The 18,023-nt window shown below is 43.6% G+C and overlaps 2 protein-coding genes across 2 annotated transcripts in view; both read left to right on the forward strand.

Moving 5' to 3' along the window:
* The window catches only part of LOC128703286 (uncharacterized), a gene marked incomplete in the record, with an annotated part of 161,142 nt that overhangs the window by 77,793 nt on the left and 65,326 nt on the right, over positions 1–18,023 (forward strand). The window contains 4 exon segments of the mRNA XM_070103523.1: positions 430–575; positions 2,090–2,189; positions 3,699–3,806; positions 6,804–7,743. Of these exon segments, the coding sequence (XP_069959624.1) occupies positions 430–575; positions 2,090–2,189; positions 3,699–3,806; positions 6,804–7,743 (1,294 nt within the window).
* Positions 9,927–18,023, forward strand: part of LOC128703178 (uncharacterized) — a 37,882-nt gene continuing 29,785 nt past the window's right edge. The window contains exons 1-3 of the mRNA XM_070103360.1: positions 9,927–10,065; positions 11,593–11,735; positions 13,095–13,260. Coding sequence (XP_069959461.1) covers positions 10,002–10,065; positions 11,593–11,735; positions 13,095–13,260 — 373 coding nt within the window. The 5' untranslated portion in view covers positions 9,927–10,001. The remainder of the gene's footprint in view (positions 10,066–11,592; positions 11,736–13,094; positions 13,261–18,023) is intronic.

Raw genomic sequence — 18,023 nt, forward strand, 5'->3', positions numbered from 1 at the left:
ATACGACTGAAGAAGCCTGCAGATCAGGTGAACTAATCGTGGAACGGTTGGAGTTTGAAATCATAGCAAGTGAGTCCTAAAACTCAAAGATCAGTGGTCACAGTTGTGGCCCATGCTAACCTCCCTATGGCGTATAGAAATATACGTAGCTGGATGAATCTTAGAGCCACCTGGTCCAGTGGTTAGCACACTGGTCTGTAAATTTCAGGACTCACTTGTTATGCGTTTAAACCCCACCCATTTCATGATTTGTTTGCAGTCATGTTATTTAGATATCGTGAGTTAGGTTAGCTGTTTCAACATGGCTGTGACACATACATCTTACTCGTGTACAAGAGAGTGGAAGACTGCTTTTATTATTTCTGCAAAAGACTGGAAATCAACAGTCGTCTCTTGAATGCAGTAAATAATAATTATTTAACATAACAGGGAGCTAAGAATGGACTCAACACAGAGCTGAACCAGGAGTGGGCCAGGGGTCAGATGGGTCAGCTGCTTGGAGACAACCCACGCTACCAGTCCTTCGTGGTGGGCTTCGGTGTTAACCCACCTCAGAAACCTCACCATCGTTCCAGGTAAACATTAGAAATATTGGACCACATTATGATGATGATGAAAGTTTTTCTTTTTCGGGCCACACTGCCTTGGTGGGAGACGGCCAATGTGTTAATAAAATAATAAAAAAAAACTCTGGTTTACTACTAGAGTATATAGTTCAGTGGTTGACTTCTAGGCGAGGCTAGACACTTGTAATGCACTGGCCACAAGTTTTAGGACTCGCTTGCAGTGGGTTCAAACCTCACCCGTTCCCTGGTTAGACATGGATACATAAGGAGAACTACAGTACGCCTGCTGGCTCATGATAGACAGGTCAAACTACCACCTCTCTAACATATTAATAAAACCATCCAAGGTAAATACATATCTTCACCCGCTGCCCCTGTTCTTGGCAGTAATTTGATACCTGGATGTTGATCGACTGTTTCGAGGGGTGGTTGAGTGCTGTATATTAGGGTGGTTGAGTACTATATATTAGGGTGATTGTGTACTATATATTAGGGTGATTGTGTACTATATGTTAGGGTGGTTGTGCACTATATATTAGGGTGGTTGAGTACTATATATTAGGGTGGTTGAGTACTATATATTAGGGTGGTTGTGTACTATATATTAGGGTGGTTATGCACTATATATTAGGGTGGTTAAGTACTATATATTAGGGTGATTGTGTACTATATATTAGGGTGGTTGAGTACTATATATTAGGGTGATTGTGTACTATATGTTAGGGTGGTTGTGCACTATATATTAGGGTGGTTGAGTACTATTATTAGGGTGCTATATATTAGGGTGGTTGAGTACTATATATTAGGGTGATTGTGTACTATATGTTAGGGTGGTTGTGCACTATATATTAGGGTGGTTGAGTACTATATATTAGGGTGATTGTGTACTATATGTTAGGGTGGTTGTGCACTATATATTAGGGTGGTTAAGCACTATATATTAGGGTGATTGTGTACTATATATTAGGGTGGTTGAGTACTATATATTAGGGTGGTTGAGTACTATATATTAGGGTGGTTGTGTACTATATATAATGTCTGGATTTAAAAATGAACAGAGGTTGAAAAACAACTTTTGTCCTGTAAATTTGACTGCATAAAAATGTAGATCAACACTTCAGAAATGTAGATAAACACTGGAGGAAATGTTAATGGCTTTAATGTAATCTTCATTATGTTTCAGTTTCTAATACCATTTATTGACAACTCATAATAACTGAGAAAGTTTTACATGAATGAACTGACAGAAGAATGGAAGGGGATTCGAATCGTGGTCCTGGTAGTAGCAGGGCCAATGTTACTTTGCTTCCTACTGCCGTAGATACCTGGAGTCTACCTGGAGGTTTTTTCGGGGGTCAACGCCCCCGCGTCCAGGCCCATGACCAGGCCTCACAGATAGTTTATATTTTTACTAGATCTTAGCAGTTGATAAATTTAATAGCTATAAATGCTTAACCAATTATGCTTCACATAATGTGAAGCATTAGCATACGCACTAAGTGTACATTATTTATCTTCCTCAGTTCGTGTCCGAGTCTTCCTGAGGACTGTACCGGCGCCTTTAACAATCCAGGACCAAATCCTCAGCCTCTCTACGGTGCTCTGGTCGGTGGCCCAGATGAGGTGAGCTGTAGCATCACTTGTGATGAGGGACTCCTCAGTCAGCAGTCTTGGCAGCTTTCTTGTGTCCAGTTACGAGATGTACACTTTGGAAGTATATACGTACTTCTGCATTTAAATAATAAGTCACAATACCGTGACTGGAACAATACACAAATAACCCGCACACAAAGACTTTTGACGACATTTCGGTCCTACGTGGACCATTGACTAGTCGCATGTGTGACTAGTTAATGGCCCATGTCAGACTGAAACGTCACCCTTAGTTTCCTTTCCCTATGTGTGGGTTATGTGTGTGTGTTCTGCATTTAAAAAGTCAAAAATGAAAAGGGAGTAATTTCAGTAAATTTAGAGTTATGAGTTACTTTCACTACCAGTTCGTGGAACTTCAAGCATGAAGACTTAGAGTTGAGGACACAAGAAAGACAACAAATGACACTGAATACCATATACCAACAGATTATATAATTACCGTCGAAATGTTAGGTAAATTGACACAGATGCAACTAGTGTAACATTTTATTGTGGCAACGTTTCGCTCTCCAGGAGCTTTGTCGAGCCGTCAAGGCTTGACAAAGCTCCTAGAGAGCAAAACGTTGCAAGAATAAAATATCGCATTAGTTGCACTTGTGTCCATTTATCTAACACTTAATGATCTGATATATTCACATGCTTTTAATAGTGACTATTCAAAATATGCTTTAAGAGACCTTTGTATGTAAATGGTTGTCCCTGGCCTTTAAAGCTTATTTGTAATGATTTTTTGACTCTCGAAGTGCCAGCTTCACCCAGGATTTATATGTAATGTTAGTCATTCATATTCCAAATTCTTCTCCAAGTAATTTTATCCTGGAGTGCATTTCCTTGCTCACTATACTTTAAGAACATAAGTTTTGCTTACATAGTAGGATTCTTCAGTCGAGTACAGAGGCAGCAGAAGCAGTTGAGATGTCAACATGATGTAACCAGTCCATCACCCTTGAAGACGTTGTTTTTTAGGATGATGGACTGATTACATCGTCTTGACATCTCTAATACTACCGCTGCCTCCTCTGTACCTGACTGAAGAATCCTACTGTGTAGGTGAAACGTTTCGGAATAAAGATACCTAATTTTTTTTTTTTTTTTTATTATCACACTGGCCGATTCCCACCAAGGCAGGGTGGCCCGAAAAAGAAAAACTTTCACCATCATTCACTCCATCACTGTCTTGCCAGAAGGGCGCTTTACACTACAGTTCTTAAACTGCAACATTAACACCCCTCCTTCAGAGTGCAGGCACTGTACTTCCCATCTCCAGGACTCAAGTCCGGCCTGCCGGTTTCCCTGAATCCCTTCATAAATGTTACTTTGCTCACACTCCAACAGCACGTCAAGTATTAAAAAGATACCTAACTGTTGCTCATAAGAATATAAGAATGGAGGAACACTGCAATGGGTCTACTGGCCCATATAAGGCAGGTTCTTCAGTAACCAGCCACAGTTCATCTATCATAATCTTTCTTACCCTAGGATGGTAGTTATAACGACGACCGCGGGGACTACCAGCACAACGAGGTGGCTTGTGACTACAACGCTGGCTTCACTGGGTCTCTGGCTGCTCTGGTGGAGATCAGTAGCTAAGAGGAAGTGCTTGGAAGCTGCATTAATTTCCACCACTGAAACAATCCCATCATATTCCAGAAGCTTGTGTGTTTAATAACATTTGTGCAACATCTGGATATCTTGTAGCATCCACTGGATGGTGGAGCATCTGCAAGTAAACCCAGATGTTCTACAGGTGTCTTATTTATCTTGTCGGTGTTGAATACCACAGATAAACAGTTTCTCTGTTACTTAACTATTTACCAATAGATTATAACCCATATTCAAACCAGCCGTCATCTGATACCCATTAATACAACCTGATCTACTTCACCTTTACTATATATCACATGTGAAGGTCACAGTATAAAACCCATGGAAAAAATCACAATAAAATGCGTGATTGCAAATAGGTTAAAATACCAGTGAAAATAAGAAATAAAACCTGAGCGCTTTCGTGTGCTTAACCACACATCGTCCCCTGAAGATGTGTTTATGCACATGAAAGCCCTCAGGTTTCATTTCCTATTTTTACTGTGCTATTTTTTTTTACACATTAAACCCATATTGCAGATTAATCTGTGTTAGACTGAAGAAGTCACTCCTGGGTAAATATTTCCTTTAATAAACATTCTAAATTCTGCACGAGTCTCTTTATTACGACCTTATTATTCCTAAAGTTCCACAAGTCTCCAAGATACATCAACATTAGCAAGTTACTAGTTATTTTTTATCACGAGTTCACCCCAGCTATGTGGGTGGAGGGTTAATTCAAGGTTGTGTTCTTGTGAAAAATCCCCCACATAATTTCTAACAGAGTTAAACAGGACAACAAATTCTTTAACTATATCTTGAGCAAATCTCAATTGGTTAAGGGATATAAAACTGTGAATGCGGGTTTTCTCAAACAGAACGAACTGAATAAATACACGAGGCTATATATCACACATCCTGTTCTTCACCATTCACCTTTGTATGGACTGATGAAGCCACTGTGTAGAGAAACGTTTCCTCATTAAAGATATCCAAGTGTTGCATGTGTGTCTAATTTATCAAAAAAAAAATTCTGAGACAAAGCTCCTGGTGAGCGAAATGTAGCAGTACTAGACGTCTTGTAAGTTGACTATTGATCAGTGGCGTTAAGCTCCGAAGTCTGGACATTGTTCCAGACTATGAAGCTCATTTCTTCTCCAAACTGAGGGACTGACCACCTCAAGAACTCTTTACCTTGCCACTACTACTGTTGTTTCCATGTTCATTCTCCTCTGTATTTGACTAAAGAAACCCCATGTAGACTAAACGTTTTAAAAATAAAGATAGCCAGCTTTTGCATTCGTTTCTTGCTCGCCTACTTTCAGTGTTTACCTGGAGTTTACCTGGAGAGGGTTTCGGGGGTCAACACCCCCACGGCTCGGTCTGAGATCAGGCCTCATGGTGGATCAGGGTCTGATCAACCAGGCTGTTACTGCTGGCCGCACGCAAGCTGACGTAAGAACCACAGCCCGGTTGGTCAGGTACTGACTTTAGGTGCCCGTCCAGTGCCTTCTTGAAGACAGCCAGGGGGTCTATTGGTAATCCCCCTTATGTATGCTGGGAGGCAATTGAAAAGTCTTGGGCCCCGGACACTTATTGTGTTGTCTCTCAGTGTATACCATTGTATACCAGGTCATAACAAGTGTCAATAAACATTAGAATGGATAGGGACTCGAACTGTGGCCTTGGCGTTGAGCCTGCTGTATGCCAGGACCACTGTTCGAATCCCCGTTCATTCTGTTTATACACAGAGTATCTGAATCAACATTTCTGTGATGAAAAATTAATTATACACACTAAGAAGGGCCAAATTATACACACTGGGCAGTGCAAAATTATACACACTGGGCAGTGCAAAATTATACACACTGGGCAGTGCAAAATTATACACACTGGGCAGTGCCAGAACATTATATCAAAGCACCTGAGAAATGGGATGGAACCATGCTTGATCCGAGGAAAGGAAAGAGAAGCTTCAATTCCATGAATCAAGAGCTTTACCCTTAAAGAATCAGGGAACAGAATACTCTTAAATTCAGTGGAAGAAGCCTGTTGAAGTCTTCTTACCTACTTCAGTTTCCAATCGTATCTTCCTTCAAAAAGAGTCTTGAGGCTTGTGAAGCTCTCTTGATCCAAGGAATTGGAGCTATCTTTCCCTTCCACTCACCAAACTCAGTTATCCATCCCCTAGCTGCATGACTCCTGTGGGTTTAGCGATTTAACAAATATTAATAATGATTAGGTCGTAGTTTAGATTCGTCTTCAAATGCTGAGTAGAAAGAACTGGTGGATCCAGCCAGGTCACTGACTGGTTACTGCAGCCAGGTCATTCAATGGTTACAGCAGCCAGGTCACTGATTACAGCAGCCAGGTCACTGGTTACTACAGCCAGGTCACTTGTTACAGCAGCCAGGTCACTGATTACAACAGCCAGGTCTCTGGTTACTGCAGCCAGATCACTGACTGATTACAGCAGCCAGGTCACTGAATGATTGCAGCAGCCAGGCCACTGACTGATTATAGCAGCCAGGTCACTGACTGGTTACTGCAGCCAGGTAATTCACTGGTTACCCCAGCCAGGTTATTCACTGGTTAACCCAGCCAGGTCATTCACTGGTTACCCCAGTCAGGTCATTCACTGGTTACCCCAGTCAGGTCGTTCACTGGTTACCCCAGCCAGGTCATTCACTGGTTACCCCAGCCAGGTCATTCACTGGTTACCCCAGCCAGGTCATTCACTGGTTACCACAGCCAGGTCATTCACTGGTTACCCCAGCCAGGTCATTCACTGGTTACCCCAGCCAGGCATTCTCTGGTTACTGCAGCCAGGTCGTTCTTTGGTTACTGCAGCCAGGTCCTTCTTTGGTTACTGCAGCCAGGTCCTTCTTTGGTTACTGCAGCCAGGTCGTTCTCTGGTTACTGCAGTCAGGTCATTCTCTGGTTACTGCAGCCAGGTCGTTCTCTGGTTACTGCAGTCAGGTCATTCTCTGATTACTGCAGCCAGGTCTTTCTCTGGTTACTGCAGCCAGGTCGTTCTCGGGTTACTGCAGCCAGGTCGTTCTCTGGTTACTGCGGCCATGTCGTTCTTTGGTTACTGCAGCCAGGTCGTTCTCTGGTTACTGCAATCAGGTCTTTCTCTGGTTACTGCAGCCAGGTCGTTCTCTGGTCACAGCAGCCAGGTCGTTCTCTGGTTACTGCAGCCATGTTATTCACTGGTTACTGCAGTCAGGTCTTTCTCTGGTTACTGCAGCCAGGTCGTTCTCTGGTTACTGCAGCCGGGTCATTATCTGGTTACTGCAGCCAGGTCGTTCTCTGGTTACTGCAGCCAGGTCGTTCTCTGGTTACTGCAGCCAGGTCATTCTCTGGTTACTGCAGCCAGGTCGTTCTCTGGTTACTGCAGTCAGGTCATTCTCTGATTACTGCAGCCAGGTCTTTCTCTGGTTACTGCAGCCAGGTCGTTCTCGGGTTACTGCAGCCAGGTCGTTCTCTGGTTACTGCGGCCATGTCGTTCTTTGGTTACTGCAGCCAGGTCGTTCTCTGGTTACTGCAATCAGGTCTTTCTCTGGTTACTGCAGCCAGGTCGTTCTCTGGTCACAGCAGCCAGGTCGTTCTCTGGTTACTGCAGCCATGTTATTCACTGGTTACTGCAGTCATGTCATTCTCTGGTTACTGCAGCCAGGTCGTTCTCGGGTTACTGCAGTCAGGTCATTCTCTGGTTACTGCAGCCAGGTCGTTCTCTGGTTACTGCAGCCAGGTCGTTCTCTGGTTACTGCAGCCAGGTCGTTCTTTGGTTACTGCAGCCAGGTCGTTCTCTGGTTACTGCAGCCAGGTCGTTCTCTGGTTACTGCAGCCATGTTATTCACTGGTTACTGCAGCCAGGTCATTATCTGGTTACTGCAGCCAGGTCGTTCTCTGGTTACTGCAGCCAAGTTATTGACTGGTTACTGCAGCCAGGCCGTTCTCTAGTTACTGCAGCCAGGTCGTTCTCTGGTTACTGCAGCCAAGTTATTGACTGGTTACTGCAGCCAGGCCGTTCTCTAGTTACTGCAGCCAGGTCGTTCTCTAGTTACTGCAGCCAGGCCGTTCTCTAGTTACTGCAGCCAGGTCGTTCTCTAGTTACTGCAGCCAGGTCGTTCTCTAGTTACTGCAGCCAGGCCGTTCTCTAGTTACTGCAGCCAGGTCGTTCTCTAGTTACTGCAGCCAGGTCATTATCTGGTTACTGCAGCCAGGTCGTTCTTTGGTTACTGCAGCCATGTTATTGACTGGTTACTGCAGTTAGTTAGTTTAATATGTTTATTATGCACCCCATACCCATCCTGTGGGCGGTAGTCAAAAGATTACAGAGGTACATAATTGGTCCAGGGACTGGACTCCAAAGTTTTGATAGCTGAGCAAGTTACAGAGGTAATGAACTCACAATTTACAAAGGTAATTAACCCCTCAAGGAAGGTTCCTTGATGTTGGTGAGGGGCTCTTGATTTAGGGAATTGGATCTGTGCTCCAGTTCCCCGAATTAAGCCTGAATGCCTTCCACATCCCCCCCCCCCAGGCGCTGTATAATCCTCCGGGTTTAGCGCTTCCCCCTTGATTATAATAATAATAATAATAATAATACAAAGGTAATGAACTCACAATTTACAAGGTAATGAACTCACAATTTACAAAGGTAATGAACTCCAGGTAAGTCTGGTCACAATCATGACAAGTTACAAAGGTATTTACAGATTACAGAGGTACGTAATGGGTCCAGGGACTGGGCCCCCAAAGTTTTGATAGCTGAACTAGGTACAAAGGTAATGAGCTCACAAGTTACAAAGGTAATGAATTCTGTAGAATGGTTACTTACGTTTATACTTTGGCTACAATCATGAACAAATTATAGAGTAATGAGCAATTCACACTTCCACACCCGGTCACAATTGTAATGAGTTATTGGTGCAAATATTGATTGTTGAGTCACACACACAACACACACACACACACACACACACACACACACACACACACACACACACTTTAGTTTAATATCTTTATGCACCCCATACCCATCCTGTGGGCGGTAGTCAAAAGATTACAAAGGTACATAATGGGTCCAGTGACTGGACCCCAAAGTTACTGGTTACTGCAGCCAGGCCGTTCTCTAGTTACTGCAGCCAGGCCGTTCTCTAGTTACTGCAGCCAGGTCGTTCTCTAGTTACTGCAGCCAGGTCGTTCTTTAGTTACTGCAGCCAGGTCGTTCTCTAGTTACTGCAGCCAGGTCGTTCTTTGGTTACTGCAGCCAGGTCGTTCTCTAGTTACTGCAGCCAGGCCGTTCTCTAGTTACTGCAGCCAGGTCGTTCTTTGGTTACTGCAGCCAGGTCGTTCTTTGGTTACAGCAGTTGTCACACAGTTGTTATGACAGGAAAGATAAAACAAGTTAGGGGAACCTTTCCTGGGACAACGTCACCTGCTTGATAACGTCCTGATAAGATGACCTTCACTATAAATGAATAACTGTATCAGTTATTATACATTATGTATGAAACATTAAAGTGCAACTTAAAAAATATGACTTGAAACTATAATTTGTGTGTTTCTACACAATATCAAATCACCTATTCGTATACATGTCATAATATAATAAATGTCCCAAAAGCATCTTAAATCACACTAAACTTCAGCAAGAAAGGGATAAGTTATTTGTCAAACCACGTATTATTTGAGATACCCCGTGTTATTTAAGATATCCCATGTTATTTGAGATACCCCCCCCCGTGTTATTTGAGATACCCCCCCGTGTTATTTGAGATACCCCCCGTGTTATTTGAGATACCCCCCCGTGTTATTTGAGATACCCCCCCGTGTTATTTGAGATACCCCCCGTGTTATTTGAGATACCCCCCGTGTTATTTGAGATACCCCCCGTGTTATTTGAGATACCCCCCCCCGTGTTATTTGAGATTTCCCCCGTGTTATTTGTGAACCAGTGTTATTATGAATCAGTGCAGGAATGATTGTGGTGTTTTGGGGAAGAGAGAAAGAGAGAGAGAGAGAGAGAGAGAGAGAGAGAGAGAGAGAGAGAGAGAGAGAGAGAGAGAGAGAGAGAGAGAGAGAGAGAGAGAGAGTGTGTGTGTGTGTGTATGGTGTGGCCATCAGGTTGGATATATATAAGAGGTGAGGGTAGTGTGGTTCTGGTCCACAGTGTCTTCTGCAGCAGACATGACTGGTGTCCTGGTGAAGACCTGCCTGCTGGGGGCCCTGGCCCTTACTCTTTTACGCTCAGGTTAGTTCTCGTTATCTTTACACAGAGAGAAACATTAATAAATAACAAAAAGGCACAATACCGTGACTGGAACGATACACAAATAACCCGCACATAAAAGACAGAAGCTTACGACGACGTTTCGGTCCGACTTGGACCATTGACAAAGTCACACTGTGTGACTTTGTCAATGGTCCAAGTCGGACCGAAACGTCGTCGTAAGCTTCTGTCTTTTATGTGCGGGTTATTTGTGTAGAGAAACATTGTCTCAGTAAAAGTTTGCTCCGTAGTGTGTATTTTCTTCGCCAGTGGGAATGGCACATAGAATCTAAGTAATCTTTATTGACGATGTTTTACCCTCACAGTCAACTTTCACCAAGTAACGTGTCTCATTATCCTTTAATTTTACATTCATGGGTGGATGTTACACTCTTGGGGTTCAAATTATGTGATCAGGCATATGGTCACTGTCTTGAACACTATGTGATTAATTGTCCACTTATTGAGGAATACAGAGACAGACAGTATGATAACCTATGTGACATGTCAAGATATCTTATTAATGAAAATAAGATACCAGATATACTAAGCAAATTTCCTAAATTTGCTTGTAACAGATAAGTGAACTATAGATATGTAGATATAAATCCATATGTATTCCTGTTAACCCTTTGGGGCCTAGTTCCTAGGCCTTTTGTGTATCCATATGCTCTCGCGCTACCGTCCACATGATGGATATGGGGTGCACAATAAACTAGCCACTTCGGTGGCAAAATCTAATCTTGGGGTTCAGCATTGCCTTGGAAATGGGAGGTACTCTGATACGATCTCTAAAAGGGATAGATTATATCCCATTCCCTCAAAAAAAGAGTCCATCACTGGCATCAAAACACCTTCCTTAAGCAAGATAAGTTGTATATAACTCTAGCTTAGTGTTGGTATCTAGTACTGATGCATACCATAGCTTATCGTGTTGGTATGTTGTACCTCCAACTTTGGATGTAAGGTATGAGTTAAGCACTTCTGCAACATACCTTCTGCATTGTTAAATAAATGGCTCAGAGAACCGACAAGTTGATAAGACAGTTGTGTATCACTTGGGTATTTTTTTTGTGGAAAAGTTTGAGGTAATTAGTCCATCAGCCTGGAGTCGATGTGATCAGTCCAAACTGAGGGACTGATTACCTCAAACGCCTTCTGATCTTCAACCGTGCTTCTCTGTATTAAACTGAGAAAGTCACTGGTTGGCGAAACGTTTCCACGTTCTCTGGGCCATTTATCTACAGTGCAGAAGGTACGTTTATACCGACACGGTGTGGCTGAATGCTCACTTTAAATGATCATGTGGAGTGACCAAGGTTCCAGGACCGAAGCGGATCCAAGACAGATATCTTAAGTGTATGTATTTGCATAGTTTTTCCTCAATCCTGATTTTATTTACACTGTGTGACTAGGAGGGGCACAGACGCAGTGAATCACTGTTAGAATTACAGTGTTGACAGAGACGCAGGCCCAAGTGAGTCAATGTTAGAATTACAATGTTGACAGAGACGGAGGCGCAGTGTGACAATGTTGAGATAGTCAACCAGTGGGACATCAACTACCAGGCTGACTTCAATGCACCAGCTCCAGTAGACATCAACGGCCTCACTCTGGAGTTGACCTTCAGTAGAGCAGTTATCGAGATTGAAGTAAGTTTGTCTACTGAACATCAAAATGGTATACAATACCGACAGGTTGTTAGGTAAGACACATATGCAACAGTTAGACAACTTTATTCCGAAACGTTTCGCCTACACAGTAGGCTTCTTCAGTCGAATACAGAAAGTAGGCAGGAACAGTAGAGATGTGAAGACGATGTAATCAGTCCATCACCCTTAAAGTCGTAGAATTTGAGGTTGTCAGTCCCTCGGCCTGGAGAAGTTCAGTTCCATAGTCAGGAACTGACTATGGAACTGAACTTCTCCAGGCCGAGGGACTGACAACCTCAAATTCTACGACTTTAAGGGTGATGGACTGATTACATCGTCTTCACATCTCTACTGTTCCTGCCTACTTTCTGTATTCGACTGAAGAAGCCTACTGTGTAGGCGAAACGTTTCGGAATAAAGTTGTCTAACTGTTGCATATGTGTCTTACCTAACAAGTTTGTCTACTGCCTATTCTTCTTTCTACTCCAATACAAACTCTTTTATTCCTCTTTCTCCTGTTCCTCTCCTTTCCCCCCTCTCACATTGTTTTGCTTTAGAAATTTTACGAGGCTTCCAGACATCGTCGGTATCTAAGGTCTGGTTTGGTGAGGACGAGTTGTGCCTTATTGCAGTTCATCAGATGTCCCGTGGAGTTCCTGTGGAGGACACAGGCGTACCTTAAGTCGTCCCTGTTACTGGCATTTCGATGCTCGTTCAGGCGAACCGAAAGATCTCTGCCTGATTCCTCCTACATATTTGTAATAATGTTGGTAGAATTACCGACAATATGTAAAGTAACCTGGTGCAACTAATGTGACATTTTATTATGGCAACTTATGTCACTACTACTACTACTACCTCTAGTATTGCACCTCACTCTGAGCCTATATATACCCTCTGTGTCCATGTACTGTTTGTGCAAGACAGGTATACAATACCGGTGCTCTAAACACCACCTCCAAGGCTGAGGGGCTGATTACCTTATCTTTTGTATATAGTTCTTCAGTTTTCTTATTATGTCCAAAGAATCTGTATTGATAAAGCCACTGGATGGCGAAACGTCTACAATAAAGATAACCAGATGTTGCACAAGTGTCTTAACTTTCATGTACTGTTTGTAACGGCTTGACAAAGCTCCTGGAGAGCAAAGCATTGCCACAATAAAATGTCACATAAGTTGCACTTGTGTCCTCTTACTCCTACATATTTCTTGGAACAGTATCCACAGGGGATGGTGTAGCAATTAAAATGGGTTAAACAAATATTTTTGTTAGTGGGCTTGGGTTTGAAAAGAACTTGCCTAATATGGGCCAGTAGGCCTGCTGCAGTGTTCCTTCTTCATGTTCATTGTCTTTTCAGAATTACGGAGGAACGGCAACCAAGATCGATGACTTTCACTTCATCCTCGAATCTCCAGGAGTTAACCTCAATGCCGGGGAAAACATCATGTTTCGGTTCCTTGTAAAGTTCTCCTACTTCATGCCTCTTGTGGTCAAGGAGGTGGTGAACGGCGTGGAAATCTGCGGTAAGTGTTGAGCTGATGAGACTTGGGTAACATTTAGGTATGGAGATTGAACATTAAAATGGTATAAAATACCGACAGGTTGTTAGGTAAGACACATATGCAACAGTTAGGTATCTTTATTTCGAAACGTTTCGCCTACACGGTAGGCTTCTTCAGTCGAGTACAGAAAAGTTGATAGAAGCAGAAGAGACTTGAAGACGATGTAATCAGTCCATCACCCTTAAAGTTTTGAGGTGGTCAGTCCCTCAGTCTGGAGAAGAGCATTGTTCCGTAGTCTGAAACAATATTGTTTCAGACTACGGAACGATATTGTTTCAGACTACGGAACGATATTGTTTCAGACTACGGAACGATATTGTTTCAGACTACGGAACGATATTGTTTCAGACTACGGAACGATATTGTTTCAGACTACGGAACGATATTGTTTCAGACTACGGAACAATGCTCTTCTCCAGACTAAGGGACTGACCACCTCAAAACTTTAAGGGTGATGGACTGATTACATCGTCTTCAAGTCTCTTCTGCTTCTATCAACTTTTCTGTACTCGACTGAAGAAGCCTACCGTGTAGGCGAAACGTTTCGAAATAAAGATACCTAACTGTTGCATATGTGTCTTACCTAACAACAGGTATGGAGATAAATGGTATGAAATGCCGACACAGTGGAAAGCTAAACACAAATGCAATATAATGTGATCGTTTATTGACTTCGTTTCGCCCACACAGTGGGGTTTATCAAGTCACAAACAGATCTGAACATTAAAATGGTATAAAATACCGACAGGTTGTTAGGTAAGACACATATGCAACAGTTAGGTATCTTTATTATGAAACGTTTCGCCTCCAGGAACAGCTGTTAAAAATTGACCACTGTCTGGAAAATCTTCCAGCTCCTGCACCCAACATCTTGCTCCTGGGGGATTTCAACTTAAGGCACCTAAAATGGAGGAATATAGCAAATAATATTGTTGCAGTAATAACACCAGGAGGCAGCTCTGATGAAAACTCACACTCACACGAGCTTTTAAATCTCTGCACAAAATTCAATTTAAACTAGCAAATAATAGAGCCTACTAGACTGGAGAATACACTAGACCTCATCTTCACTAACAATGATGATCTGATAAGAAATGTCACCATATCAAAAACAATATACTCAGATCACAACATAATTGAGGTTCAGACATGTATGCGTGGAGCCCCAGACCGACAAAATGAGACTAGTCACGAGGGAGCATTCACCAAATTCAACTTCAATAACAAAAACATAAAGTGGGACCAAGTAAACCAAGTCCTAACCGATATAAGCTGGGAAGATATACTAAGCAACACAGACCCAAACTTAAGCCTAGAACAGATTAACTCGGTGGCACTCGATGTATGCACAAGGCTTATTCCTCTAAGAAAAAGGAGGAGTAGATGTAAAATAGAAAGAGACAGGCGCTCCCTTTACAGGCGACGGAAAAGAATAACAGAGCGGCTAAAAGAGGTCAATATATCTGAAATGCGCAGGGAGACACTGGTCAGAGAAATAGCAAGCATCGAACTTAAGCTAAAAGAATCCTTTAGGAGTCAGGAATCGCGGGAAGAACTAAAAGCCATAAATGAAATCGAAAGAAACCCAAAGTATTTCTTCTCCTATGCCAAATCAAAATCGAGAACAACGTCCAGTATTGGGCCCCTACTTAAACAAGATGGGTCCTACACAGATGACAACAAGGAAATGAGTGAGCTACTCAAGTCCCAATATGACTCAGTTTTTAGCAAGCCGCTAACCAGACTGAGAGTCGAAGATCAAAATGAATTTTTTATGAGAGCCACAAAATTTGATTAACACAAGCCTATCCGATGTTATCCTGACGCCAAATGACTTCGAACAGGCGATAAATGACATGCCCATGCACTCTGCCCCAGGGCCAGACTCATGGAACTCTGTGTTCATCAAGAACTGCAAGAAGCCCCTATCACGAGCCTTTTCCATCCTATGGAGAGGGAGCATGGACACGGGGGTCGTCCCTCAGTTACTAAAAACAACAGACATAGCCCCACTCCACAAAGGGGGCAGTAAAGCAACAGCAAAGAACTACAGACCAATAGCACTAACATCCCATATCATAAAAATCTTTGAAAGGGTCCTAAGAAGCAAGATCACCACCCATCTAGAAACCCATCAGTTACACAACCCAGGGCAACATGGGTTTAGAACAGGTCGCTCCTGTCTGTCTCAACTACTGGATCACTACGACAAGGTCCTAAATGCACTAGAAGACAAAAAGAATGCAGATGTAATATATACAGACTTTGCAAAAGCCTTCGACAAGTGTGACCATGGCGTAATAGCGCACAAAATGCGCGCTAAAGGAATAACAGGAAAAGTCGGTCGATGGATCTATAATTTCCTCACTAACAGAACACAGAGAGTAGTCGTCAACAGAGTAAAGTCCGAGGCAGCTACGGTGAAAAGCTCTGTTCCACAAGGCACAGTACTAGCTCCCATCTTGTTCCTCATCCTCATATCCGACATAGACAAGGATGTCAGCCACAGCACCGTGTCTTCCTTTGCAGATGACACCCGAATCTGCATGACAGTGTCTTCCATTGCAGACACTGCAAGGCTCCAGGCGGACATCAACCAAATCTTTCAGTGGGCTGCAGAAAACAATATGAAGTTCAACGATGAGAAATTTCAATTACTCAGATATGGTAAACATGAGGAAATTAAATCTTCATCAGAGTACAAAACAAATTCTGGCCACAAAATAGAGCGAAACACCAACGTCAAAGACCTGGGAGTGATTATGTCGGAGGATCTCACCTTCAAGGACCATAACATTGTATCAATCGCATCTGCTAGAAAAATGACAGGATGGATAATGAGAACCTTCAAAACTAGGGAGGCCAAGCCCATGATGACACTCTTCAGGTCACTTGTTCTATCTAGGCTGGAATATTGCTGCACTCTAACAGCACCTTTCAAGGCAGGTGAAATTGCCGACCTAGAAAATGTACAGAGAACTTTCACGGCGCGCATAACGGAGATAAAACACCTCAATTACTGGGAGCGCTTGAGGTTTCTAAACCTGTATTCCCTGGAACGCAGGAGGGAGAGATACATGATTATATACACCTGGAAAATCCTAGAGGGACTAGTACCGAACTTGCACACGAAAATCACTCACTACGAAAGCAAAAGACTTGGCAGACGATGCACCATCCCCCCAATGAAAAGCAGGGGTGTCACTAGCACGTTAAGAGACCATACAATAAGTGTCAGGGGCCCGAGACTGTTCAACTGCCTCCCAGCACACATAAGGGGGATTACCAACAGACCCCTGGCAGTCTTCAAGCTGGCACTGGACAAGCACCTAAAGTCAGTTCCTGATCAGCCGGGCTGTGGCTCGTACGTTGGTTTGCGTGCAGCCAGCAGCAACAGCCTGGTTGATCAGGCGCTGATCCACCAGGAGGCCTGGTCACAGACCGGGCCGCGGGGGCGTTGACCCCCGAAACTCTCTCCAGGTAAACTCCAGGTAAACAGTAGGCTTCTTCAGTCAAGTACAGAAAAGTTGATAGAAGCAGAAGATACTTGAAGACGATGTAATCAGTCCATCACCCTTAAAGTTTTGAGGTGGTCAGTCCCTCAGTCTGGAGAAGAGCATTGTTCCATAGTATGAAACAATATGGAGATGAAGTGACAGGATGGAGCTTTTTTTTATAGCGCCAAGAGGTGAGACGTAGGCCACTAGGAGAGGTAAGAACTCAGATGTTGAGAGGTCAGGTCCCTCTCAAGTATCTTCTGCTTCTATCAACTTTTCTGTACTTGACTGAAGAAGCCTACTGTGTAGGCGAAACGTTTCATAATAAAGATACCTAACTGTTGCATATGTGTCTTACCTAACAAACAGATCTACCTGGGTGAATAGGACGCAAGTATTTATAGGATGGAGTCAGGTGGAGAATGCTGGGTGGGTTGGATCTGATAAGGACTCCCACGGGACGTTATGTAGGATAACGATAAAGTCTCTTGGCTAGAGATTTCTCGATGGCCCCTTACAGGTCCGTCTCAGGTCCAACCTACCAAACATTCTCAGCGGTCCCTTACAGGTCCATCTCAGGTCCAACCTACCAAACATTCTCAGCGGTCCCTTACAGGTCCGTCTTAGGTCCAACCTACCAAATATTCTCAGCGGTCCCTTACAGGTCCGTCTCAGGTTCAACCTACCAAACATTCTCAGCGGTCCCTTACAGGTCCGTCTCAGGTCCAACCTACCAAACATTCTCAGTGGTCCCTTACAGGTCCGTCTCAGGTCCAACCTACCAAACATTCTCAGTGGTCCCTTACAGGTCCGTCTCAGGTCCAACCTACCCGACATTCTGAGTGGTCCCTTACAGGCCCGTCTCAGGTCCAACCTACCCGACATTCTCAGTGGTCCCTTACAGGCCCGTCTCAGGTCCAACCTACCCGACATTCTGAGTGGTCCCTTACAGGCCCGTCTCAGGTCCAACCTACCAAATATTCTCAGTGGTCCCTTACAGGTCCGTCTCAGGTCCAACCTACCAAACATTCTCAGCGGTCCCTTACATGTCCGTCTCAGGTCCAACCTACCAAATATTCTCAGTGGTCCCTTACAGGTCCGTCTCAGGTCCAACCTACCAAATATTCTCAGCGGTCTCTTACAGGTCCGTCTCAAGTCCAACCTACCAAACATTCTCAGTGGTCCCTTACAGGTCCGTCTCAGGTCCAACCTACCAAACATTCTCAG

The sequence above is a fragment of the Cherax quadricarinatus genome, chromosome 85 (genome assembly GCF_038502225.1).
Source record: "Cherax quadricarinatus isolate ZL_2023a chromosome 85, ASM3850222v1, whole genome shotgun sequence".
Classification (NCBI taxonomy): domain Eukaryota; kingdom Metazoa; phylum Arthropoda; class Malacostraca; order Decapoda; family Parastacidae; genus Cherax; species Cherax quadricarinatus.